General features: G+C 32.7%; 4 protein-coding genes across 6 annotated transcripts; 2 read left to right on the top strand and 2 right to left on the bottom strand.

Moving 5' to 3' along the window:
* Positions 1 to 7,852: 7,852 nt before the first annotated feature.
* On the top strand, positions 7,853 to 10,548 carry LOC7480134 (laccase-11). The gene is made up of 6 exons (XM_002310209.4): positions 7,853 to 8,189; positions 8,286 to 8,437; positions 8,547 to 8,791; positions 8,901 to 9,029; positions 9,169 to 10,092; positions 10,203 to 10,548. Exons 1-6 carry the CDS (start codon positions 8,082 to 8,084, stop codon positions 10,331 to 10,333), a joined length of 1,689 nt encoding a protein of 562 aa, XP_002310245.2. The 5' UTR covers positions 7,853 to 8,081; the 3' UTR covers positions 10,334 to 10,548.
* A 2,265-nt stretch (positions 10,549 to 12,813) lies between these two features.
* On the top strand, positions 12,814 to 15,752 carry LOC7495479 (putative glucose-6-phosphate 1-epimerase). The gene is made up of 10 exons (XM_002310210.4): positions 12,814 to 13,073; positions 13,267 to 13,383; positions 13,481 to 13,594; positions 13,686 to 13,737; positions 13,841 to 13,978; positions 14,196 to 14,294; positions 14,616 to 14,713; positions 14,895 to 15,002; positions 15,112 to 15,193; positions 15,432 to 15,752. The coding sequence occupies exons 1-10, from the start codon at positions 13,015 to 13,017 to the stop codon at positions 15,495 to 15,497; spliced, it is 933 nt and encodes a 310-aa protein (XP_002310246.3). The 5' UTR covers positions 12,814 to 13,014; the 3' UTR covers positions 15,498 to 15,752.
* Positions 15,753 to 17,072: 1,320 nt separating this feature from the next.
* On the bottom strand, positions 17,073 to 19,446 carry LOC7495480 (syntaxin-112). 2 transcript variants are annotated; one of them, XM_024605384.2, is made up of 3 exons: positions 18,934 to 19,445; positions 18,341 to 18,415; positions 17,073 to 18,250 (listed from the first exon to the last, which is right to left on the bottom strand). In XM_024605384.2, exon 3 carries the CDS (start codon positions 18,222 to 18,224, stop codon positions 17,328 to 17,330), a length of 897 nt encoding a protein of 298 aa, XP_024461152.1. In that variant the 5' UTR covers positions 18,225 to 18,250; positions 18,341 to 18,415; positions 18,934 to 19,445; the 3' UTR covers positions 17,073 to 17,327. The 2 variants fall into 2 exon arrangements, with proteins under 2 accessions (XP_024461152.1, XP_024461153.1); XM_024605385.2 differs by lacking the exon at positions 18,341 to 18,415 and having other exon boundaries at positions 18,934 to 19,446.
* A 3,158-nt stretch (positions 19,447 to 22,604) lies between these two features.
* On the bottom strand, positions 22,605 to 25,521 carry LOC7480135 (uncharacterized). Of its 2 annotated transcripts, none has more exons than XM_024604976.2 (4): positions 25,002 to 25,521; positions 24,591 to 24,693; positions 23,260 to 23,465; positions 22,605 to 23,117 (listed from the first exon to the last, which is right to left on the bottom strand). In XM_024604976.2, exons 1-4 carry the CDS (start codon positions 25,439 to 25,441, stop codon positions 22,853 to 22,855), a joined length of 1,014 nt encoding a protein of 337 aa, XP_024460744.2. In that variant the 5' UTR covers positions 25,442 to 25,521; the 3' UTR covers positions 22,605 to 22,852. The 2 variants fall into 2 exon arrangements, with proteins under 2 accessions (XP_024460744.2, XP_024460742.2); XM_024604974.2 differs by having other exon boundaries at positions 24,792 to 25,520.
* Between the last annotated feature and the right edge of the window lie 93 nt (positions 25,522 to 25,614).

Genomic DNA, 25,614 nt, shown 5'->3' with positions numbered 1-25,614 from the left:
CCTCACTCTCCTTCTCTTTCGTATATATTATTTCCCTTTTTTACTTCAACAATTTTAGCATTAGAAGATCCTTACCTATGATAGAAAACTTGTCTTGTAGAAAATACCAAGCATGAAAACATAAATGAAGCTCACATTCAAGCCTAAATACTTAAGTTCAAGACGCAATTGTAAAAAACTCAAATCTAATTAATGATTTCCTCAATATATATAATAATTATTGTCCTTTCAGTTTGCTATTAGGTATGTGATAAAAAAACATATTTACTATTAGGTACATATACTTTCGTTGTTCTTTAGGTTGTATAATTGAGTCACAACTACTCCAAAATAAAGTTGAAAAAGTTTTAGTATTTGAAAAAAAAATACAAGGGGATTAATTATTTGGAAAAGTTGGACCCGAAAATGCTTGAACTTGTAAAGATAGCAGGACTAAGAACCCGTTTGGCAACCAGTTAGCGTTCACGTTTCTTCAAAAACATACTGAAGAGGCGTTTGGTTACAGATTGTATGATAAATAAAAAACATGGGTCCCACCATTTAAATGCGGCAGGACCACAATTTTGCCGAAGCAGTAAAATCCTGCTTTTGTTTGAGAGTTTCAACATGTGATAGGCACACTGTTCAGTGAATTGCACTGTTCACGTGAACAATGCAATTCACTTGCACTGTTCACGTGCACAGTTTTTTTTTTTTTAGTCTGTTAATTTTTTTAAGAGTTTTTTTTTTGAAAAAAAATTAATTTAGAGTAAATTAAATACACTCGCATTGTGATGTGAATATTTTTTTTTTTGAAAAACTAGTATAGAGTAAATTAAATTCACTCGCACTGTAATATCAATTTTATACCTGATAATATTTTATCTGATTTTATTACACGCTCACAAAGTTATAAAAACTGTAGTTCTTATCGGATGAATTTTGTATGTAATGAAATTATAAATATTTTAATGGAATAATAAAAAATATTTTATATCAATTATTATTTATTTCATGATGTAATAAGAGTAGTTAATTCTATAATATTTAAATTTAAAACCATCAATATTAATATATATATTTTAAAATTATTTTATAACCTCAATTTCAAAAGCATTTTTAACCAAACACATTAAACTACTTTTTCTTCAACCTCAATTTCAACCACAGTTTTAACCAAACACCTATTTTTTCAAACCAACCTCAACTAAAAGTACTTTTTATAAAACAACTTTTTTTAAACCACAACCACAACAGCTACCGCAATACCAAACACACTCTAAACAGAGCTTAAATTAACCGCTAAAAAAAGTCAATAAAGTGTAAATAATAAATGCAGAATAACGCTGGCAGAGGATCAAAATCCTGGGATTAACAGAAAAATCTGTTCTCTCGACCAAGCCCTTCAAATCTCACCGGAGAGGAAGGTTGAATTGTTGAAACAGTGAAATCCACAGCTTGGTCCCATGGTGGATATGATAACACATAATGCTTCACGGCCTGAGAGTTGCGATATAAAAAAGAGCAACTAATAATGAAAAGCAGAATTATAGGTTACCTCCCCCCCAGGGCTGTTGATGTTAGGTGATGTCTCTCACTCGTTAGAGCACACTAATAATTTAAAGTGTATGCGAAGCTAAGGCAATAATGCTGATCTTTCCTACGTTTGCTTAGTTTAGGCGACGAAGGGACAGAAGAAAAGAAAAAAGAAAAAGGTTGTCAAAATGCCATGCCATTCACTTGAATCTGGTTAGTTGCATGTTAAGGAATCATTAGCTGCCACGCTTATTTGCCTACTTGCCTGGTTGGCTGTGGAACCCATCACTACATTTTGTGTTCTTATTTTGTTCAAGCCCTTTTAGACTTGTATGAGTTGGAGGATGGAGACAACTCAAGGCTTCTCAGTTTTCTCTGTGTGCAAAACACTTGGCTGCCATTGTTGATAAGATTGGGCTAGCCCTTCTCTCAAGAGTTTTTTTTCAATAATCGTGGGTGTTCGAGATAATTTATATACATCTCGACTAATCTCTTGAGATCTTGAAGTTAACGACCAGATAAACCTCTAGTGATCATGAGATTTGTGGCACTCGAACTAATAACTTATAAAAAACAAATCCAAAATCTAATTAGTTAAACTACATCCTTCAGAATTAACCTTTTCTCCCTATATTTCCCTGACTAGTGATGACATCTCGAGTGACCATTGCCAAACCCCTTGTGTGCATTTTATGCAGGCATGATTCTGTGAACAATCCCATCCCACAGGTCCTTTTCTCTCCCGTTATCTGTTCTGATAGGGCATTATTATAACATCACTCTCTCTTCTCAAGTGTAAATCTTTTTGGCCGCTTAGTGCAGGCTTGAGAAGGATACATCGATCTCGCATCAAGATTTCTTTTAAGCAAATCTTAGCGTTGATATAATATATATATTTATATTTTTAATTGAGAAAATCTTGTCTTTGAATACACGTTAAGTTTCTAATCTACCTTTCTAGCAAGATTTTAAATTAAACCATCAAGATTAATCACATGATTTGCACGTAAAACCCTCTTATTTGTCTGGCTTGCATGGTAATTCTATAAATAAAAAAAATAATCATATAACTAATTTCGATAGTTTTCTTCTCTGAAAATCCTGTTAAAAATATATATTCAATGCTAAATTAAGTAGACTATATTAGACTTTTAAAACATATTAGAAAATTAAATCACCTTATTTAAGCCACTGACGCTAAAAACTTAATCATCTAGTAACGGATTTATTTAATAATAAAGACTCATCTCTCTAAAGAAAAACAAAGGAATTCATATTATTATATTTCTCAATAATTTATAGACAATGGAGTCGCCACATTTGAAAATAGGCAATAGCCGTCTTATTTGTGTGCATTTTTTTTGTTTGTTTGTACAAGACTAGCTAGGGCCCGAGTGATTGAAAAATTTATTTATTTTTATAAAAATACTTTACGACCGCAAGAATAAATTGTGACTGAGTGATTGAAAAAAAGCAAAACATTTTTGTTTTGAACTAATTTAGTTTTTTTTCGCATTTTCTTGGTTTATTTGAAGTACTGGTCTTATATTTTTTTTCTAGCATGTTTGGAGTGTGGTTGTGGTTATTTTTTTAAGTGCTTTTCATGTCAAAAAGCATTAAAATAATATTTTTTTTTATTTTAAAAAAATTATTTTTGATATCAGCGCATCAAAACGATTCAAAACACACACAAAAAATTATTTTTTAACAAATTATTTTTTTGAATTTTTAAGAAACATAGTTTGCACCGTGACGTTGGTGCATTGTTTTCGTTCGTTTGCCACTCAGAGTCATTTGTTGGAGAATAATATAAATCATATCTTGGAACCTCACCTAACAGCTTAAGCTATTGAGTTGAGATGGTTCTTTGATATGTTATCAGAGCCTTGATGACCAAGCGGTCACGAGTTCGAATCTCACCATCCCTATTTATTTGATAAAAAATAAGCACAAGGTAATGTAAGTCTGTGCAAGTTCCAAGCCCAAAGAGCTTTCACTTGAGGGGGTGTGTTGAAGAATAATATAAATCATATCTTGAAAACTCACCTAACAATTTAAGTTATTGGATTGAAATGGTTCTTTAACATCATTTATCAAAAGTTATCATTGATTTTGGCAGATTGCAGTTAAAAATAATTATAAGGCACATCTTCAAAGTTGATTTATTCCAAGAAATCATCTACAAATCCACAGATAATACTAAATTCTATATTTAAAAAAAATATTGTTTTAGTAAATAATAAAGGATTGATTTGAAACAAAATTTGATACAAATCATATTCTAATTCAACGAGTTACCACGTTATAACTACGTGTTTAATATTTTCAGCAATAATTAAAACAAAAACTCACATGCCATTGTTTTTAGTGACAAATCTTTTTTATTGAACTCTAGAAATTATTAAATAACTCTATTAAAACTCTCACTACAATGAAGTTCTATCTATGACAAAAAGAAATTATATTAAAATATTGATTAATGTAATAAACAAATTATATATGATGACATAATTTATTGCGTCAATCTATTGAACCATTAACACTATTGCAATGTTTTTTTTTCTTCAACTTCTTGGACAAATTCTGACATGATAGATTATAGATCCATCATCTCCGCACAACAATGAGGGTAATTGACCAAAAATGTCTTTGAGTTTTAGATTTGAGATATTTATGAGTAGCTATTTTTTTTAAAAAATAAATTACTTGAAAATATATTAAAAGAATATTTTTTTTTATTTTTTTAAAAATTAATTTTAATATCAGCACATCAAAATAATTTAAAAATATTAAAAAAATTATTTTAAAGTAAAAAAAAATTAAAATTTTAGTGTAATTCCAATTGAAATGCAGGCCAAACACCCCTACATTCTTATCTCTTACGTGGAAAAAATAATCAATATCTCTCAAGAGTAAAAAAATATCAAGAATCTATCAAATAGATCAAACTATCCTAAAGAAAAAACGTTCTGTTTTCATAAGCATCTTTTCTAGGCTCCTTATTCTGGCGTAAAAAAAAAAAAAAAAAAAAAAAAAAAAAACAAGATCAGATACTATTGGGCCAGATCTCACTTGGCCAGGGCCTTCAAGTTTTTAATTTGCACCTCTGCTATGGCGAGGCCCTCAGCTGCTCCCGTAGCCTCTCAATCTCTTTAATTAAGGCATGGAAATCAAATGAAGAAAAACGATGTTAACAGACAACCATGTAAAGAACGATAAACCTATCGATCAAACAAAAAAAAATATTCAGAAATAAAATACGTATTAGGGTTATTATGCAGGTGATATTCCTTTTCCACTAACAATTCTAACGTTTTTGCTTACCATATTTTTTTATGTTTTGTTTTGTTTTTTTTTTTAATTATTAACGTGAATGTCCGGACCAGTTTGTGCACACCTCGACTAATCCCACATGCCCTAAAGTTAACGACCATGCATGTAAGTCTCCAATGGCTCTAAGATTTGTGAGACTCGAACTGGCGACCTCTAGAGAGCAAACGTAAAATCTGACTAGTTGAGCTACACCTCTCGATGTTTGTTTTGTTTTCACTATTGGCAGAGAGAGAGAGAGAGAGAGAGAGAGAGAGAGAGAGAGAGAGAGAGAGAGAGAGAGCTGGCTAAGGTATGGGAGGGTTTCTATGACAGTGTAACCAATATTTGGAACATAAGAAACGTTAGGGACCAAAGGTCATAGACTAAGCTTTATGCCTCGGCCTCCCTTTATTTCTTTACTTTAAGATTGGAATACTCTGCCGTTATTTTATCCAAATGAATATTGGGGGGGTTGTCTTTGAAGCAAAAGGAAGTTTCTTTGCTAAGCATCTAGTCTTGGCAGTCCCGAATTAAGCAAAAAACCAGCCTGGATATTGTGACCACATAAGCTTTGAAGACATCTCTCTTCTCTTGTTTGGTGAAATTGTACATTGATGAACTTTGTGTTGTGTTATTTTATTAATTATGAGCTTGCAGTTTATTTTACATGTGTTTTAGTATACTTGTGATATTGTTTTTCTGTATTTTTTCGGGTTGGTTAAGTTGAGGTTCTCGTATATATATTTTTTTCAAATTTTAATTTGAAGTACTAGAATTTAAAATCAAAATCTTACAAGTTACAACGTGAACAAATTAAGATAAAATGATTGTTTCTTGAGTTTAGTCTTAATTTGAATATTATTGAGTATATGCATTTACTGTGAATGAAGTGAGAATTGATTAGTTGTATTATTAAATCAATTACTTTTAATCAGGTGTCATGAACTAAAGAAATTGCAAGAAGATTAAAAAGGGCAAAAAATTGTTGCTATTATGCAACTAACTCTAAATATAAAAGAAATTTTGATTTAATATGTTTGATAAAAAAATAATTACAAGAAACAAAAATGGAACAAAAATTGTAGTTATTATACAATTCACCAAAAATCCAAAAGAAATTTTGATTATAAGCTACTTGAGAACCACATATATTATAAGAAAGAAACATTGCAAGAAATGTTGTTTTTATGCAATTCACTCTAAATTAGAAAGAAAAATAAAATAGATTACAATTATTATGTATTTCACCCTAAATCAAAACGAAATTTTGATGATAAGGTGCTTGAATTGCTTTCCTAAACAGGGTTAGCAATCCTTAATTTCACATCAACAAAGAGATTTGATATTTTAGGCTTAGGGGTTTGGAATTTGGATTTAAGGTTAGTTTAGTTTTTAGGGTTAGAGATTTGGAGTTTATATTTTAGGTTAATGTTTAATGTTTGATGTTTAGATTATAGTTAGGATTAGTTAGGGTTACTTCTTTGGTTAGGGGTTTTGGATTATGGTTAGTTTTGTGGTTAAAGGTTTGGGGTTAGGGATTAGTTAGGGTTAGAGTTTGCGATTTGGATTAGAGTTAGTATTTAGTGTTTGGATTAGTGTTAGTTTTTAATGGTTACGTAACTTGCACCTTAAGGATGGGGCATGGTTAGAGTTTGAGGTTTGAATTACGATTAGGGTTAGGTTATTTGTGAAGAGAGAGGAGAAAGAAAAAGAAAGAAAGAAAACACTAGAGGCACATCGAAGCTATGATTGCAACACAACTAATACCATTGAAAAGATTTCGACGAGATGAATACAATGACACCAAGAAAAGTTACCAACGATGAATGAAGTTGGTCACATTTAGTGAGTCACCCACCACTTTTGAGTGGTAAGTTTAACACACTTATGTTACCATTGGTGACCTTTCTTAATGTCGTTGGATTCGTTTTGTTAAGATATTTCTAATGTTACCAGTGATATCGTAGTCGGAGCTTTGATGTGTCTCCAATGTATTCCAGATAGAAACAAAAAAGTAGAAAATCACATAATAGAGAACAATATAAGATTGTACAAAAAAGTAGAAAGATTGTTATCATGACACATATAAAAACAATATAAGAGAAACAATATAAGCACACAATTCTTTTTTTTTTAATTAACGTGGGTGTCCGGGCCAGTTTGTGCGCATCTCGACTAATCCCACGGGCCCTGAAGTTAATGACCATGTAAGCTTCCAGTGGCCCTGAGGTTTATGAGACTCGAACTGGTGACCTTTAAGGAGCAAACCTTAGGCTTGATCAATTAAGCTACAACCCTTAGGGTTATAAGCACACAATTCTCCATAATAGAATCACTATACAAAAATTTTAATTTAAAATTTTATTATTAAATATTTTCCCAAACAACACCTTTAAAATTATTATGAACTCTTTAAATTAACCTAAATAAAGTAGAAAATCTAAAAATAAAAAAATAATAATAATACTAAACAAAATAGAAGATCTGATAATGAAGAGACAACAAAACGATCCCAAACAACACCTTTAAAATTGAACCTGTAAAGCCCCCATACAAGATTTGAGCACAATACAATCATTGAACTTAATGTTACGGACCTTTTCTATAGTTTAAATACTCTACATAACCCAGATTTAAATCGGTCCATAAATATTGTTGCAATGGTAGCTATCCACGTGCATATGACTGAGCAAAACCACCTCCATAATATCTGCACCTTAGGGGCTGTAGAGAATGATATCTGACCTGCTTCCATAAAAGAAGTATAATAATGGAGCATTTCCATGGGAGAAAATCACCTTGTAAATAAATCGTTGAATGCTAAAAGGAATTCCTGGCAAACTCATCACCACGAAAGCTATTCCTTTCCCTTAACTCTAAAGCATAAGCGCATTTTGGGATTCGGTTGGCCTTATGTACCTCTCAAGCTCCATTGCTATACGAACTAAAAAGAAAAATATATAGGCATTAATAATCTCATTGATTTGATGCTTCTGCTATAATCTCCTACACGGGTTAAGAATCCCAGCCTCTACGTCAGTCAATGGCTCTTGAAGTCTTTTTCAGTATTTTGCTTACAAGCTTTGGGGTCCAACCTCTTCTTAGTTTCTACCTACTCATATATCGATCTACAGCCTGTTCTTTAACAGACCGAATCCATTTCCTTGCCTTCATGAATCCATATAAACTCTTCATATTGTCACTTCTATGTATGCCTCATCCTTGAAAGAATACAACAAAAATCCTGGAAAAAAATGGTTAGCAGTCGAGGTTTCCTGTCATGGTTAATCTTTCTTTTCATTGGAATTCTAGGATTCATTCCTTTTCCAGCAGAAGCTGCTATAAAGAAATATCAGTTTGATGTGAGTTAAATTAGATTATGCACATGCACTTATATACACTTCTTTGGATGATAATTAAATTCGACTTTTATACAATTTGGTGTTTTTTCCCCTCAGATTCAAGTGAAGAATGTGAGCAGATTGTGCCATGCAAAACCTATTGTAACTGTAAATGGGAGGTTTCCAGGGCCAACTATTTACGTTAGAGAAGGAGATAGAGTTATGGTCAATGTTACTAATTATGCACAATATAACATGTCTATTCACTGGTAGGATCATGCTGATATCCATACTGTTAACTGTACATGCAGAACTAACGAGAAAATTTCTATGGATTAATCCCAGTTGAATAAGTATGATTATTGGTTGTCATTGTAGGCATGGACTGAAGCAATATCGCAATGGCTGGGCAGATGGACCAGCTTATATAACACAATGTCCAATCCAAACTGGAAGTAGCTACACTTATGACTTCAATGTAACAGGACAAAGAGGAACCTTATGGTGGCATGCACATATTCTTTGGTTAAGGGCTACAGTTTATGGTGCAATTGTCATTATGCCTAAACAAGGAACTCCATATCCTTTCCCACAACCAAATATGGAAGTCCCTATTCTCTTAGGTTGGAGTCTATGTGCACTTTATTTCGTATCAAAATTATTTTCCTTATGCTTCCCATGATGTATAGTCGCATCGTTGATTATAAATGTTTTTGCTGGTGTGTGCTCTAGGGGAATGGTGGAACACTGATGTGGAAGAGGTTGAAAAGCAAGGGACTGAAATGGGTTTGCCACCAAATATGTCAGATGCACACACAATTAACGGGAAGCCAGGACCTCTCTTTCCGTGTTCTGAGAAACGTAAGCAAAATAAGCTAAAGAATGCTTAAAGCCATAGTATAATATAACAGTATGACTAGGGAATGCTTAAAGCCAAAGTTGGTTTCTATTCATGAAGTGCTAATTACAGGACATTCATTTCATTTGATGCTTGTTTTAGATACTTTTGCAATGGAGATTGAATCAGGGAAGACATACCTCCTGAGAATCATCAATGCTGCCCTCAACGACGAGCTTTTCTTTGGCATAGCTGGTCACAACATGACAGTAGTGGAGGTTGATGCAGTTTATACGAAGCCATTCACCACTCAAACTATACTAATTGCACCTGGCCAGACCACAAATGTTCTGGTCCTAGCCAACCAAGTTCCAGGCAGATATTTCATGGCTACTAGGGCTTTCTTGGACGTTCCACTCCCTGTAGACAATAAAACAGCCACGGCAATTATGCAATACAAAGGAATCCCGAACACTGTCCTCCCGTCCTTCCCTCAATTGCCTGCATCTAATGATACAGAATTCGCGTTAGGCTACAACCGAAAGCTTAGAAGCTTGAACACTCCACAGTTTCCAGCAAATGTACCCCTTAAAGTTGACAGAAATCTCTTCTACACGGTTGGTTTCGGAAAAGATTCATGCCCCACATGCGTAAACGGAACACGACTCCTAGCTTCTTTGAACAATATCTCTTTTGTTATGCCTCAAATTGGACTTCTTCAAGCTCATTACTTCAACATTAGTGGAGTATTTAAGACCAATTTTCCCGACAAGCCTCCCACCCCTTTCAACTACACTGGCGCACCACTTACAGCAAGTCTTGGAACAGTCCATGGGACAAGGCTTAGCAAGATTGCATTTAATTCTACTGTGGAACTTGTTCTTCAAGACACCAACTTGCTAACAGTTGAGTCACATCCATTCCATCTTCACGGCTATAACTTCTTTGTTGTTGGCACAGGAATCGGAAACTTCGATCCTGCTAAAGATCCAGCTAAATATAATCTGGTTGATCCCGTGGAGAGAAATACAGTTGGTGTCCCTACTGGGGGCTGGACTGCTATTCGGTTTAGAGCAGATAATCCAGGTATGATCTAACATCTTAAGCAAAATGCATAAAGTAGAACATAGTTTACATTATAGTGTTAACTGATGCTTCTTCTTCTTCTTTTTTAATGTTTGATTGTGTGTACGTAGGTGTTTGGTTTATGCATTGTCATTTGGAGCTGCATACTGGGTGGGGATTAAAAACAGCATTTGTGGTAGAAGAAGGGCCTGGATCTGATCAATCTATTCTGCCTCCTCCTAAGGATCTTCCACCTTGCTAGACATTTTGAAGCTACAGTAAAATCTGACAAGCCAGTTGAAGATGTAAAATATAATCCCCTCATGCTGCTTCCTGCAAAAGCTGTAGGATGTTTCTTGAGGACAAAGATTGACTAATAAATGTAAGATCTGATCTACTTGAGACACAAATTTATGTAATTGTAAGAAATTCCACAAATGTATGATATCTGGGAAATCCCAATATTCTTTAAACTCTTATCAATCTTGCACGCTCTCTTGTCTCATTATTAATAGTAAATGTTCTATATGCTATTTGTAATGTTCTTAATTTCACTTCATAGTTGAAGAAACCATGTGTGCCTTTCTTTTGCCTAGCTCGTCATGTTTTTTGGGGAAGTTGATAGAATTAATTTATCGAAGTGAAAATTAAATTTACATTAGAGACCTTTTCATGGAAAGAATACGAGAGCGTTTAGAAACGCGAGTCAACTTATATTTTTTAAAATTTAATTTTTTAAAAATTAATTTTTATTTTATTTTTTAGATCGTTTTGATATGTTAATCTTAAAAATAATTTTAAAAAAATAAAAAAAATATTATTTTAATACATTTCAATATAATAAACACTTTAAAAAACAACCAAAACCACATTCCGAGAATTACCATATACTCCCATCTACTCAGTTAGAGGACCTTCTAAAATCAAGCCATGTTGTCTTGAACTTCATGCACCTTTAATGGAAGTCATGAATTCAATGCCCAATTTGTACTCGCCTTCTAAGATATAAATCATTTTCATTTACACCTTGTGAATTATTATTTTTCTTTTATTTTAATTTTCAAACATTCTTTTATTATATTTTATCTAATTTTCTGTTAAATAATATATATGTGAGTAGTACAACTTTTTTATATATAAATATCGACTAAAACGTACAAGCAACACCCTTAAATTATACGCCATTTTGATCGATTTAAATGAAAGTCTCACATGTTTTTCTTAAAAAAAAAAAAAAAACTACTAAAATATCATTAAAAAATCACAACTATTAAGGGTTAAATTTTTTATGATAATTGCTTCGTCTTACCACAAAGTAGGATATCGATGGAGTGTTTTTTTTGTTTTTTCGAAGCAAAAAAATAATGCAAAAGCTGTTAACGGTTTTTTATCATTAAGAAATTTTTTAACTATAAACAAAAAAGTTTAAATATACATTCAATAAAATAAATTAAAAATTATATGCGCTAAAAAATAATAATAAATATGTTAATTTCAATCAAAGATTAAGTTGTAAAACTAAGATAACAATGTTATTTTTTAAAGAAAAATAGATTGAATATTTATTTTAGTTTGAAATTAGATCTCTAAAGTTTTAATTAATTTGAATCAGTAAAATTAAGTTTTATTTATCTAAATTAAGCATTAACTCAATAACAAAATTTATTTTTAACACCGTAAGAGCTTGGTATAAAGTAAACCGAAACAAAACATCAAACTTAATCTCAAGTCAATTTAAGCATGTTTGGTATCGTGGTAGCGGTTGTTTTTCAAAGTGTTTTTTGTTTGGATATGTATTGAAATAATATATAATTTATTTTTTAAAATTTATTTTTGACATCAGCACATCAAAACGATTTAAAAACACCAGGAAAAAAAATTAATTTAAAGCAAAAAAAAATTAAAAAATATTTTTTTTCTAAAATATTTTTGAAATGCAAAAATAAACCAACTTTAATATGAAAAGATTAAATTGAAAATAAAAAAAGTCAAATGATAAAAATTTATAGAAAAAAAAACATTATAAGTAACTATTATAATTCATAGTGAATTATGTCTTTATCTTGTGTTGTATTTTTATTATTTTGTTAAAATTTATTTCATCTTGTATTACCTTTCATTTTTATTATTTCAAATATCATTTCATGGTTTACTAAGTATCAATTTTACAAAATTAAACTACAATTATTAAATGAGAAATAAAAGGTCTTAATAAAAAAAATGTGAAAGAAAAAAAGATCCCAATAAAAAAAGAATAATGTAAATGAAAAAAAATTAAAGTGGTTTATTATTTATAATTTAAATATCATTTCATGGTTTAACTAACATTAATTTTATAAAACTAAACTACAATGGTTAAATATAAAGTAAAATGACTCCATAAAAAAATTAATGCCAATGAAAAAAAAACTAATAAGAAAAAGATGTGAATAAAAATAAAAATTTGAGGTGGTTTACTATTCATATTAATAGTAATTTTATCTTGAATATTTTAAATTTTTTTATAATTGATATTTTTTAATTTGAGGTGGTTTACTTTTGACCATTTTTTATTTAAAAAAATAATAATTTATGGGGTCAATCAAAATCGCTTATGATTCAAGTGGATATTTGTACGAATTAGCCTAAAATATCAACATATCGCTAGAAATTGGCAAAATAAAATAAAATAATTAAATACCACCAAAATTATGATAAAAGGAATATCCGAATGTAAAAATGAAAATGAAAAAGGAATATCCGAATGTAGAAGAAGAGCACAGATGACGGCATAAACGATCACATGACGCATGCTGATAATTGCTGAGCCAAACATAACTCATTCGACAGTTGAAGAGACAGCCAGTCACTGACACTGTTCTGTTTCCCACCTGTGTGGCTCAAAGTTTCAAGTGGTAGCACTGCATTGCATCACAGTTTTAACTGGTTAAGAAAAAAGAAACAATGGCGATGGTCTCTATGTCATTTTCTCTTCCTAACCTTAACCTACGCCGAGTCAACCGGTGAGAAATTTCTCTCTCTATTCCTCCCTCTTCTCCTTAAATCTCTCATCACTCTTTTCACTTCTTGCAAAATTAATTAATCCACTTTGGCTTTATACTTGAAGGGTAGCTTAATTTTCTTGATTTTTGTGTTTATTTGTTTGATTTATTAATCAAGTTCTGATGGGTTTTTTGTTAAATTCATGCGACACAGATACTCTGGAATGGCATTTGCAAGTGTAAATAAAGAAACTAGTACAACTGTAGGTGTGAGAGTCACAGAAGGTGAAGGTAACTTGCCCAAGGTTGTCCTCACTTCTCCTCATGGTAGGTAAGTACATATAGCTACACACCATTCTCAATACATATTGTGAATTTGTGTTATAAAGTTTGTGAATTTATTGTTTTTGTTTATTGGGTTATTTTAGTGAGGCAGAGATATATCTATTTGGAGGTTGCCTTACATCTTGGAAAGTTCCCAATGGAAAAGACCTCCTTTTTGTTAGGCCGGATGCTGTGTTTAACAAGAAAAAACCAATCAGGTTCATAAATCTGTATTCTTTTTAAGCATTTAAAGGACCCAGTTGGCTTTACATTCAATATGTATTGACTGTTACTTTGCTATTGGGTCAGTGGAGGTGTGCCACATTGTTTCCCACAGTTTGGCCCCGGTGCTATTCAGCAGGTACGATGCCCTTTTGTTTTCTGAAATTCATGTGTCTAACTTTATGTTTATGTTCCTTAACTATATTGTTGAACTTTGGGGATGTGTTGCCTGTGCTTAATAGCATGGATTTGCTAGGAATTTGGATTGGTCAGTTGTTGATTCTGATAATGCCGATGGCAATCCGGTGGTAACCCTTTTGCTCAAGGATGGTCCTTATAGTCGTTCCATGTGGGACTTCGGTTTTCAAGCTCTATACAAGGTAGTGTAAACATTAATAAGCTTGGCTACAGCAAATACATAAATTGTTCCTGATTCATGTACCTCAAATATAACAGATATATTCAAGTATATAGCAGTGCTAGCAGGCATTTGGTGTTGTCCAGCTATTTTAATAAGCTTTTGGACAGCGTCGTGTAAAATAATTATGGTTTATGTATTTGCAACTGAACATCTACTTTTCATTTAATTATTTTCAGGTCATTCTAAATTCAAAGAGCATTTCCACAGAACTGACAATCACAAATACCGATAACAAGCCATTTTCATTCACTAGTGCTTTGCACACATACTTCAGTGTAAGTGTCCTTTTTTACATGCTTAGCAAACTGCTATTCTGCTGGTCTGATAAAATTAGTAAATTTCATTGCTCATAATGAAAATGTGGGACTCTGAATAGGAGTTATTGATACGAGGGAATGATTTGGAAAACTCCTTGAATTTGGAGGAATGGAGCAGGCATTCTATGATTAAGTATTGTTAGTTTTATGTGTTGTTGGAAGGAGATTATTGGTTGTTCAATGAGAGAAAGATGCTTGTAAACCGAAAATTATGCAAAATCCGATGGCCTGGTGAACTATACAGGTCTTTATTGTAAATGATAAGATGATATCATGCAGGCATCTGTAACAGGAGCATCTGTGAAAGGTTTGAAAGGTTGCAAAACCCTGGACAAAGAGCTGGATCCTACCAATCCAGTGGAGGGCAAGGAAGAAAGGTCAGTAACATTCTATAAACACCTTTCATACAGAAAACCTATATCAAATTGATTTTGGTTTCTCTTTGAAAATAACATATGGTTGTCTTTGGGCTGTTGGAGGTGAGTGGCTCCTCTTCTGTGATTTGTTCAATATAAGGAGATATATCTGCACTTTCTAATTGTCCTGTAAATAATGCAGGGATGTGGTGATTTTCCCTGGATTTGTAGACCGAGTTTATCTTGATGCTCCAAGTGAGTTGCAGCTAGATAATGGCTTGGGCGATGTAATAACTATCAAGAATACAAAGTATGAATTGGAAGTTCATTTGATTTTCTTGTTTTGCCATCCCCATGATTTCTCTTGTTTCACTTGCGTATTCATATATTTTACATTGCTGTCCTTTTGACCCCTGCAGTTGGTCAGATACTGTTTTGTGGAACCCGCATCTGCAGATGGAAGCATGCTACAAAGATTTTGTTTGTGTTGAAAATGCACAGGTATTGAAATATTACCTTCTTGTAATATAACTGCCAACTTCCATAATTGCCAAGCATCATGAAAGTTGAGTTTTATCTTTCTGATTCCTAGTTCTGGGCAGCTATGATTGCGTACTAAATTCCTCTATCTAGCAATGCGATATACCAAACAACTTCTAGTTGCCTTTCCTGATGAATATTTGTGTGGTGTGGTGAATTTTCTAAAAAGGGGATTGTGTTTTTCACTTGTAAACTGCAGATTGGAAATGTCCAGCTAGAGCCTCAGCAGTCCTGGACAGCTAAGCAGCATCTTAGCATTGACTGAAGGATAGCTGCCTTTTGTTTTCAGCTTTTGTAGAATAATACCATCGTCCTACTTTTTTTTCATTTGATTCCTGTTTCCAGTTTTGCCAAACTTTCCATTATAAAGCAATAACGGTGTTTAATTTTCTTCGCAATGTCATTTATAAGGTTATGTAAATGAAAGGCCTAAACGCAGCGGCTGTTGTAGTCATTGTCCCTCACTCTTTCCTTATCAGTAATACATACATCAATGAAGGGCGTTAGCATTTTGTTGAAATGAATAGCAGCACATCCTAATGCAATGGCACACGATGTGGGCATTCCATTGTTCACTTCCATTAGCATATCCTGTGATAATGCTCCTGGCTTCCTCTTGCTCTCCAAATTATAGCAACATAACTAAATGCCTGGTACATGATGTGGGAATTCCATTGTTCACTTCCATTAGCATATCCTGTGATAATGTTCTTGTTCAGTCAGCTTATTTTGTCAGAACCACAGAGGCATTTAGTTATGTTGCTATAATTTGGAGAGCAAGAGGAAGCTAGGAGCCTGATCTCTGGGATGGTATCTAGCACGAGGCATGCTTGACATTTAGGCTTGGATTTACTTAATTTATTCCATGCTTGAACATGTACTGTGCAGAGATGGTTTTTGCCACATTTGACTCTGAATGAATACCATTGAATTGCTTTCCTAGTTATAGAAAGCTGATGAACTTTCCGGCGATGATATTTCTTGTATTGCTTAGCTCTAGATTGTCTTCTAACAATCTTGACAAGGTTGTAAACGCACGATGGAAATATTTGTTTATGTGCCTCCATTGGATGTCATGCTTTTGGCTGGTTGCCACTTTGATTATCAATTTTAACTAGCTATTTCATCAAAATCAAGTTGTCAGCCCGTTCAGGAGCTGTTGTTGTCAAACATGCATTTTACTAGCAACTTTTATGGCTTTTGCTATAAATACAACCAAGCATAATTTTCAGATGAAGATCTCGCTGCTCAACAGTAGCATATGGCTAATAATTTTGTTCTTGATCGTTACATATGGTAGGTACTGGTATAATATTCTTCAGGTTTGCTCTCCATTCTTTGCTTGCTGTTAACCTTAGTTTTTACCATTTAAAAGAGTCCAGACTCGTCCAGAGGCATAAAATGATTAAACAACTTAGGTTATGAGATCAAAGTTGGAGTTCAAGGAACTCAGTTTAAAAAGCCCGGAATAACGGTGAAAACAACTGTCAGTCCAACGTACCATCCGTGTAACAATTTGAATCTCTGCAGAAAATCTTTGCCAAACTGTAACACACAGGAAGAGATTGATTCAAAAGGCTAAAAAGTAAATGTGATCCGTCTGGATTAGTATCACAGCCAGCCGAAAGAATTTGATTTAGAAGGCTAAAAAGCATCAGAAGCATTGATCTGTTCCATTCATGAGATGCTAAATTCAGCATTTCTCAAGAAATAAGTTCAGAATCCATTGCTCATCGCTCAAAGCACTCTAAGGTAGATTAGAATGAGGAATTTGATACAGAAATGCCTAAATCAACAATCAATCAAGGGAAGAACAACACAGGAATAAGTAGACACGCCATTCATAAAATGTTTCTCCTAAATTTTGCTTAATGAAACATTGGTGACAAATTAACGGAACCTCAAAATCTATCTAGCTAAATGACAACCACATTCACGATTCAACTACTCAAAAAGCCATCTAAAGCTGTAAAGTAGTCAGAGATCCCTTCTGAACTATTAAAAAAATCTACTAGACATGAATTTACAGGCAAGCAACTAGAAACAAAAACAACTATCACTAGACAGTCCTCAAATAGTTCCCCTCCCTGCTCTCTCAAGTAGCCAACGTAGATATAATGCAAACCAAAATTATGATCACCACCACAGCCAAAACCCATAAACACCATGTCTTCCTTTTCTTCTTCATCTGATTGGCATAGTAAAGACTGTTTGTTCCACCACTTACAAAATTACTTGCTTTGGCGACATTCTCTTCAATATCATCCATCTTCTCTCCCTGAGTTTCAATAAGAACAGCCATATCAAGAAACACCTGATGCAGCCTTTTCAAGCTTCTCTGTATATCCATTACAGCCTCATGTTTCTCTTTACTCTTCAAGTCCATCACTCCTTTCCCTTCAAACATCTGAACTCCCCCTCCTCCTGAAATAATCTTTTCGATCACCTCTGCACTTGGTTCCTCTCCAGCTGCAGTGTAGTATCTTCTTTTCAGATCATCTTTGTAATCTGAAAAAATTTTCTCTCTCAGGATCTGAAACTCATTCATAATCTCCCTAAGTTTAACTCTCAAGCCATTGGTGACTGATATCCTTGTCCTATCAACAGGACTCCCTTCTCTATACAATTCTGAGACTTTGCAATTCGATATATTGGATCTGTCTAGTGATTCTAGTCTTGCCTTCACAATCTTGGCCTTTCTAAGAACTGCAGCTATGTCTGATTCCATTCTGTCTCTAACGCCACGAAGAACTTTGGCACTGTGAGTAGACTTTGACTCTTCATTAAGGGTTTGAAGATTAAACAAGAGATTGGTAATCTCTTCCATTTCGATCTTGATTTCATTGACTTCACGGAAGAACTGAGAGAGGTTTGGTTCATCTGTGGGGTTTAGCTGGCCTGATTCGATGTCGAGTTCGGCTTTAAGGTCTTTTTGGGATTGTTTCTTCAGTTCCACATAACTTAAGAACGATCTTGTCATTAGATCATTCATATTTGCAAGAATTTTGCAAAAACCACCTGCAATAAACTTATTTTTTAGAAAAATATAAGTAATGCGGGAATCTGAATATCTACTGATCAAGAATGGCAAAAGAAAACGCTGTATACCTCCTAAATGGATTCAATATTCGATTAAGCACTTAAAATATCTTGAGATTCTGAAGAATTCTTCCTCCAAGAGATCTAAATGACATAGAAAATTAACTATTTTTAGATAAATTTATCCTGTTCTCGAAGAAATCTAAAGATATAGATAATGACAGTGACAAAGACGCGCGCAAAAAGTAAACCCATCAAGAACAGTACACAAAATATTCATGGGTATGAAATTCTACAAAACTAAGAAAATTCACTAATTTCAGAAAAGGGTTTTCTGGAAAGGAGAAAAGAAACAATCTTGAAGAAACCATCAAAGAAACAATTTTGAGAAATCATGGCAAAGAAACCCTCAACAGTTCATGTCAAACCCATCATGAACAGCACATAAAAGTTAAACAACGGCTATCAAATTCTACAAAGCCGTGAAAATTCTCCGATTTTAACAAAAAGCGTTTTGGAAAAGAAAACAAAAAACTAACCTAAAGAAATGGTTTGGGAAGTCGAGGCAATTCAAGAATCCCCCAAAAGTTCTACTAAAACTAAAAGAAACCACGAGAATCAAGAAGAATAGAAAGAAAACAAAAGTGGGGTCTGGTTAAAACCTTGGAGAAACGTATGGCTCTCTCTGCTTTCTACAAAAGAGACCAATGCATCCTTTCGCTATCTCTCTTTCTCCTTCTATCGCTCTTTCACTTCTGATACGTGTTTGTTGGAGTTGTGAAGTGAAGATCAAGAAACACTTGAAATAGTTTTTTTTTGTTTTGTAAAGATAATGAGGGAGATAGAGAAGAGGGGGGATTGTGATCTTTCAATTTTATAACTCCTCTTTATACAGTTACAAAATTTTCAAAAATTAGTTGAATGGAAATAGTAGCCGTTAATATTGCTGAGACGGTGCAATTCCTTCCTAAGGTCATGAAATGGCAGTTGAATAATCAAACCGACTACATTCAAAAGGCTAAACCTGTGGAAACACGCTCAGGCAAACATCTTGCAATGGTGCAAGGGCAAAATGATCGCGTGTCTATTATCATTTAGATTGTTTTAGCGTCTGTGTAAGACATCAATTTTATGAACATTTTGGAGACAAACAGTATCGATCAAATCACATCATTTTTACAGCCAGTCTCTCTGTCTTTTATCCTGTATCTTCCAAACAGTCTTCCATGAAACCTGTTGTTTCTTGAGCCTCGCAGAGTCACAGCTCAAAGCCATTAATCAGGACGTCCCACAAGATCAGGAACCATGACCACTTAGACTGATGATGACAATCCAGTTAAGTTTCTTTTCAGAAAACTTCAAGCACTGACGCTGTTTTTCACTATTAGCTTAAACTGATTTTTAAAATATTTTTTATTTAGAAATATATTAAAATAATATTTTTTATTTTTTAATATCAAGATAATTTAAAAATATTAAAAAATTAATTAAAAAAAATCAAATTATTACATAACAATGTTTGGGCCTCGTTCCGAATATCTATAATGACAAGCTAATTGCCCCATTTTACTTGTATCTAGCTATCTTTGACCTCACACGAATGCAAATAAGATAACAAAGCTATCACATTTCTTTGCAAAATTATTGATTAAAAAAGAAGAAAAGCTAATTTTTTTAATTTTATCCTTTTATTTTGGATTAATTAAAAATTAATTTTTATAATTTTTTTTAATTTTATTTATATAAAATAATACCAGTCTCACTAATTAAAAAATTGACTTGAGTTGATTTATAAATTAGATTTTATAATTTTTTTTATTTTTTTAAAAAGATTATCTTGATTTTTTAAAAAAGTTTAAATTGTTTATTTTATTTATTTATTGGGATCTTGAAACAAGACTTCGATTGTACGATTGATAATCTAATTACATAATAATTTTCCACAATCAATCCATGTTATCCTCCATGTCAACTACATCGATGGTAACTACCACCACAAACCAATTAAAAGAAGCTATGACTCCTTGGAAAAATCACCCTACTCTCGCATTTAAAAATATTATTTACTGTAATTTTAATTTTATTTATTCAATCAGAAAAAATTAACATTAATTATTAAGGTTATTGAAGATTTTACACGATTTGTTTCTTATTGTCAAATTAAAAACTAAAAAATAATTTTTTTTATATTAATTATAGAGTGAAATAACCAAAATATCATTAAAAACAAAAAATGTAGACCTATCATTAAGGGACATTTTATATTTTCATAATGATTTTTTTATTATTATAATACCAGCTAAAAAACAATTTGATATTTACCCAAATATAAAAATATAAACTATTAAAATACACAGTGAAATGACCAAAATACTCTTAATAAAAAAATTAAAACCGAAGTCAATGAGTATTTTTGTCTTTTCAAAATGATTTTTTTTTATTATTAAGTCAGTTCATGGGTAATTTTGCATTTGGCTAAATAATATAAAAAAGGTGGGTGCGAGTGTACGGCACTAGGAGGAGCGTGGGAGGCGCCCTCGCACTTCGAGCTGTATGTGCGACGCCTTCTGAAAATATCTTTCTATCATGTCATTGGAAGCATCATCGTGTCCTCTTTCATTTGAAGCGGCGCGTGTTGGTATTGGCGGTCCAGTTTGTCGCCGGTAGATTTTTTTCTTCTTTTCCCTCACTTTCCCCAAAAATCACAGCTTGACTCCTTTTATTGTTGGTATTTCAACCTCAATCCTTATTATTTTGATTTTTAATTTTTGTTCTTAACTCTTTTGTAGAAGATTTATTTGTTTTCAATTTTATCATTTCATCCCAATTTACAAATTATTATATTTTTCAGTTTGGTTCTCATTCTCTTAATTTCTAATTCTTTTTCCTTAGATGTTTTATAAAAGTTTTATTTATTTTTAATTTTATCATTCAATTCAAATTAATGGTATTATGTTTTCTAATTTGATCCTAATTGTTTTCATTTCTAATTTTTTTCTTAGTCCTTTTGAAAAAATTATTATTCTTTTTAATTTCACCCTTCAATCATAAATTTGTTTTTATTTTTCATGTCAATTTTTATCCTTATTCTTTTGATTTTTTTTATCCTTTTACTAAATTAATTTTTCTTTTGAATTTCTTCATTCAATCAAATATAAATTTTTTTTATAATTAAATTTTAATCCTTATTTTTTAACTTTTTTTTTAATCTTTTGTATAATTAAACTTCTTTTTTAGTTTTATCCTTTAATATTTGATTGATTAAAAATTAAACTTTATGATTTTTTTAAATATGATACTTCAAATCTAATAACCAAAGTTATGAATTTGAAAAATTAACATGGTTTTTTAACTCTTTATAATTCTCTTTATTTTTTGATCAAGTTATTCTAATCTCACGATTTAAATTATAGGTTTAACAAAATATTTGAAGTTAACTTGTCTCTAATTACCAAGATCACAAACTTATCGTGCTAACTTCAATTAATCATGACATATTTTTATACCTCATTTTATTCTTTCATATTTAAAGAGCTATAAATTAAAATACTCCATTTGTCCCCTTAAAAAAAAACATTTTTTTCCTTAAATTATTCTAAATCACATTTCTTTTTAAATTTGATTTATTTTTCTTTTTTCTTTTATTTAATTGAATTAAAATCAACTTTCAACTTATTCAACCCAATTAAATTTATAACTCGAATTTTTTTTTTAAATAAATAATTCTAGTATTTGAACATCATTTTATATATATATAAAAAAAAAAATCAGCCCCACAGTTAAGCACAGTTACCTAGTCTAGTTTAACTAATCACATTAAATAATCCCAGTATAATAGGCAATCAATACAAAAATATCTACTACTTTTGATTCCATTGATTCAATAGAGAACTAATCTCAAGTATCGAAAATTAAATTTTTTAAAGATACATTTAAAAATATAAATTATTTTAAATGCCTACTCACCAAATCAGAGGGAATCCTTGACCTGTACCTACTGAGTGGTTGTTTTCTATATTTATAACTTTGGAACAATAAAAAAAAATACGTGAACCAGTTTCAAAGGATTCCATCACAAGCAAAATCCTGCCTTCCTGTCAAAACTACTTCATGCTAATATAAACAAGGATAAATAACCAAGCATCATCAAATACCGAAAAATTCCTGTTGCTCGAAAAAAATAAGGGCCCTCAACAGCATTCCTTCACCAAACAGGTTTGGCAAGAAAAGAATAAATATGTTGAGCTTCAGAATATATGCACTAGTCATCTCTTTTCATCAAAGAAAACATACTTGGAATTCTGAACCTTGAAGAAAAATCACAAAATTGAAGTTTGTTGTCTAATGGAGAGACACCCTCCCTTATGATTTTTATTTATCAATAAGCTTCCAGTACAACAACATCAATGGTGGCTAAGGAGCACACGACTGTTTGAAAGAAATTACATGCATTTTTGTTGTCTATTAGAGAGACACCCTCCCTTATGATTTTTATTTATCAGTAAGCTTCCAGTACAACAACATCAATGGTGGCTAAGGAACACGTGACTTTTTGATGGAAATAACATGCATTTTCAGAATTCAAATCTGTTTAGCTACTGGAAAACACTCCTTCAAGAAATTATGAAGCAGTAATGAATACATATCGGGGAAAGTTCTGAAGTGGTCCACATGGGGGGATGACTCAAAATTATAGGACATTACCCTTCTCCCCATTCTCCTCTGATCCTGGATCTCCAACTCTATCAATTGAAATGGAACAAGTTTATCTGCTGTGCTATATAGAAAAAGGTGGGGACAGGAAGGCTGCTTTTTTGAGAGTGTGGACACAATTTCCGTTAACTTCCTGCAAACATAGCAAGAAGCACTATCATGGATAATTTTTTTACAGCTGATACATGTGCTGACCATTATTTAGAACAGAAAATTAGTTCCCACCAAGGTGTAATATAACATTCGACAGAGCAAGACACAAACAGAGCACTTACTGATCCACTTCTGGCAACTTCAGAACTACAGAGAATAGCATCTCAAATACATATAGCACCATGGCCTCGATCATTGAAGGTTCATTTTCTTGCTCTTTTGATTCACTGGCTTGATTTTCTAATCCATTTATTTCTTTAGTCTCAATAACTTGCACAGAAGAGCTGCGTTTCTTCAGCAAGGCAGCAGAGAACCCACCAGCCCAGACCTGCCAAGATGGAAGAAAATCAGCCATTAGCACCCCTTCAGAACAAGCAGCATTTCAAACAGATACACAAGCACCACTAGATATATATACAAAAAAATATCTAAAAATTGACAACAAACATCAATAACAGCCAGATGCCAATTAGAGCAGAATCTTCAATTCAAGATGACTTTAGCACTCCAAACCATGATTATATGCCTATTTGAAACCTTACAAGAATCACTGTTCTACACTACTGCCGAATTCCACCATAAATGAGCAAATAATTAAGAAAAGTTTAATAGCAACACGCTCAAAACTTTCCATCAGTCACCCTGTTCATACCACGCCACAGATAAGCACTTCCTTATTTCTGTTTTGAAACTGAGAAACTTGTTCCACAACCAGTTCAAGTCCATTCATGGTTAGGTTCATAAAGCTAAGCATCCTTCCGAAGTTTAACTTTGTTTTCATTGCTTCTAGTGACTATAATGGTTGTCTGAGAAGCAATGAGGCCAAAATAAATTAAACAAAATGTAACATAAATTGCAGTTTTAATGCAACTACACAATGAGGTTACTATGTTAATTCAAATTGTATATTATTCTGCAAAGCCTAGGTTCACACTGAGCTCTTCACACAACATCTAGCTCATGTATGATCTGTGTTATCAACCTTGGAGTATCTGACCCAGTTGAATCAGCTTTAATGAGAAAGGATTTAGAAGCCATTCAAATTTGCTTCAAATCATTGGATCCTACTTAAATCATTAAGACACTCAAGTAACGAAATTGAAAAGCAATATATACCAGGACCATGAAATAAGAAGATAGGGAAGTCTGGCAGAGTAGAACAACTAGGAAGACTGCAACTCAATTAAAGCATGAAAATGGTTCCATTCGAGACATAGCCAATCATGATCCATAGATGTCAAAAGCTAACATTTAATTTCTCCTGAAAGACCAAAGCTAAGAAAAACAATTTATCATCAACTAGGACATTCATTATGGGAAAACAAGAATTTGCACCACTACGCATTCACTAATTCATTCAGCAACATTCATAAACTTCCACACCAAACAAAAAAAATGTGCACAAATTTATCACAACAATCAATGACTTCAACAAGACCATAACTCAACAAACCTTAGGATTTAACTGATTGCCACCTCCAGAATCAGAAACACACCCTTTAATCTTCTCAATTAGTCCCTCCCTCTCTTGCATAACCCCAAGGATATAACCATACCTGTAAACAACAACACACCACAACAATTACCAATCCAGTTACAAACCCAAAAAGGCACAACAAATTACACACAAAAAATTTGCAATAAATCAACCTACACAAGCCAACCAGTGTTACTAAAGGTGTGAAAAAACAAACATCTCTCTCTACCATCATCTTCTCTCTCAGAAACCCACGAAACAAGCTCATTAGCCAATTCAGTGATCCTCTTCTCCACTCTCTTCCCAAAATCAAAGCAAAGCAACTCTCTCATATCAACGACAAACGTAACAGCATGAATCCCTCTTGAATTATACCATTCCACGTACTTTCTGAGATGTTTCTCTCTAGCTCCAAGCCAGCCAAGCAGAACCACAGTCGCAACTGGTTTTTTATCACTAAAGACACTACCTTTACCGCTAACAACACTCTCTGGTGCTTTGTTCCACGTAAAAGGCCTCTCATTTTGATGAGATTTGAAGTTAAAATCAGAGTTCTTGGTGGGGTTTGAGAGATGAGAAGAGGAAAGCGAGAGGAGGAATTTAATGGGGTTTGAATTAGGAGTAACGGGTGAGTGAGAGAACGGTGAAAATGAAGAGTGAATGCGAGAATGAGACAATTTGGGTGTTGATACGATGTGGGTCTGGAGATTTTGTCGTTGTGAGGGTATCGATCGATGGATTATTGAAATGGGTTTTAGAAAATTTGAAGTCGTTGATGTTGGTTTAGTGAAGAGACTGCGATTGATGACCCTTACGGGAGCTTCCATGGCGGAAAATCTGGTGCGGGTGAGGGGTGGATTTTTGAAAAAGAATGGGGGCTTTGTCTTTGTTTTCCCTTTTATTTGTCAAACTGTTAAAGACATTTATTTGTACGGAATATTTTAGATGTCTCTTAAATCGTTTGTTGAAAAAATTTGTTATTTTTTTTTATTTTAAATTA

This window comes from Populus trichocarpa, chromosome 7 (assembly GCF_000002775.5).
Source record: "Populus trichocarpa isolate Nisqually-1 chromosome 7, P.trichocarpa_v4.1, whole genome shotgun sequence".
Taxonomy (NCBI): domain Eukaryota; kingdom Viridiplantae; phylum Streptophyta; class Magnoliopsida; order Malpighiales; family Salicaceae; genus Populus; species Populus trichocarpa.
Note: the sequence above shows the minus strand (reverse complement) of the source record. Positions and strands in the feature narration are given on the sequence as shown.

Bases quoted from the DNA above. Each gene is read 5' to 3' on its own strand.
- LOC7480134 (XM_002310209.4), top strand. From the start codon at position 8,082: ATGGTTAGCAGTCGAGGTTTCCTGTCATGGTTAATCTTTCTTTTCATT. The intron at 8,190-8,285 runs GTGAGTTAAATT...TTTTCCCCTCAG, and splicing joins TAAAGAAATATCAGTTTGAT to ATTCAAGTGAAGAATGTGAG. The intron at 10,093-10,202 runs GTATGATCTAAC...GTGTGTACGTAG, and splicing joins GTTTAGAGCAGATAATCCAG to GTGTTTGGTTTATGCATTGT.
- LOC7495479 (XM_002310210.4), top strand. From the start codon at position 13,015: ATGGCGATGGTCTCTATGTCATTTTCTCTTCCTAACCTTAACCTACGC. The intron at 13,979-14,195 runs GTAGTGTAAACA...AATTATTTTCAG, and splicing joins GTTTTCAAGCTCTATACAAG to GTCATTCTAAATTCAAAGAG. The intron at 14,714-14,894 runs GTCAGTAACATT...TAAATAATGCAG, and splicing joins GTGGAGGGCAAGGAAGAAAG to GGATGTGGTGATTTTCCCTG.
- LOC7495480 (XM_024605385.2), bottom strand. From the start codon at position 18,224: ATGAATGATCTAATGACAAGATCGTTCTTAAGTTATGTGGAACTGAAG.
- LOC7480135 (XM_024604974.2), bottom strand. From the start codon at position 25,441: ATGGAAGCTCCCGTAAGGGTCATCAATCGCAGTCTCTTCACTAAACCA. The intron at 23,466-24,590 runs GTTTGTTGAGTT...CCATCTTGGCAG, and splicing joins GCAATCAGTTAAATCCTAAG to GTCTGGGCTGGTGGGTTCTC. The intron at 23,118-23,259 runs GTAAGTGCTCTG...CTATGTTTGCAG, and splicing joins AAGTTGCCAGAAGTGGATCA to GAAGTTAACGGAAATTGTGT.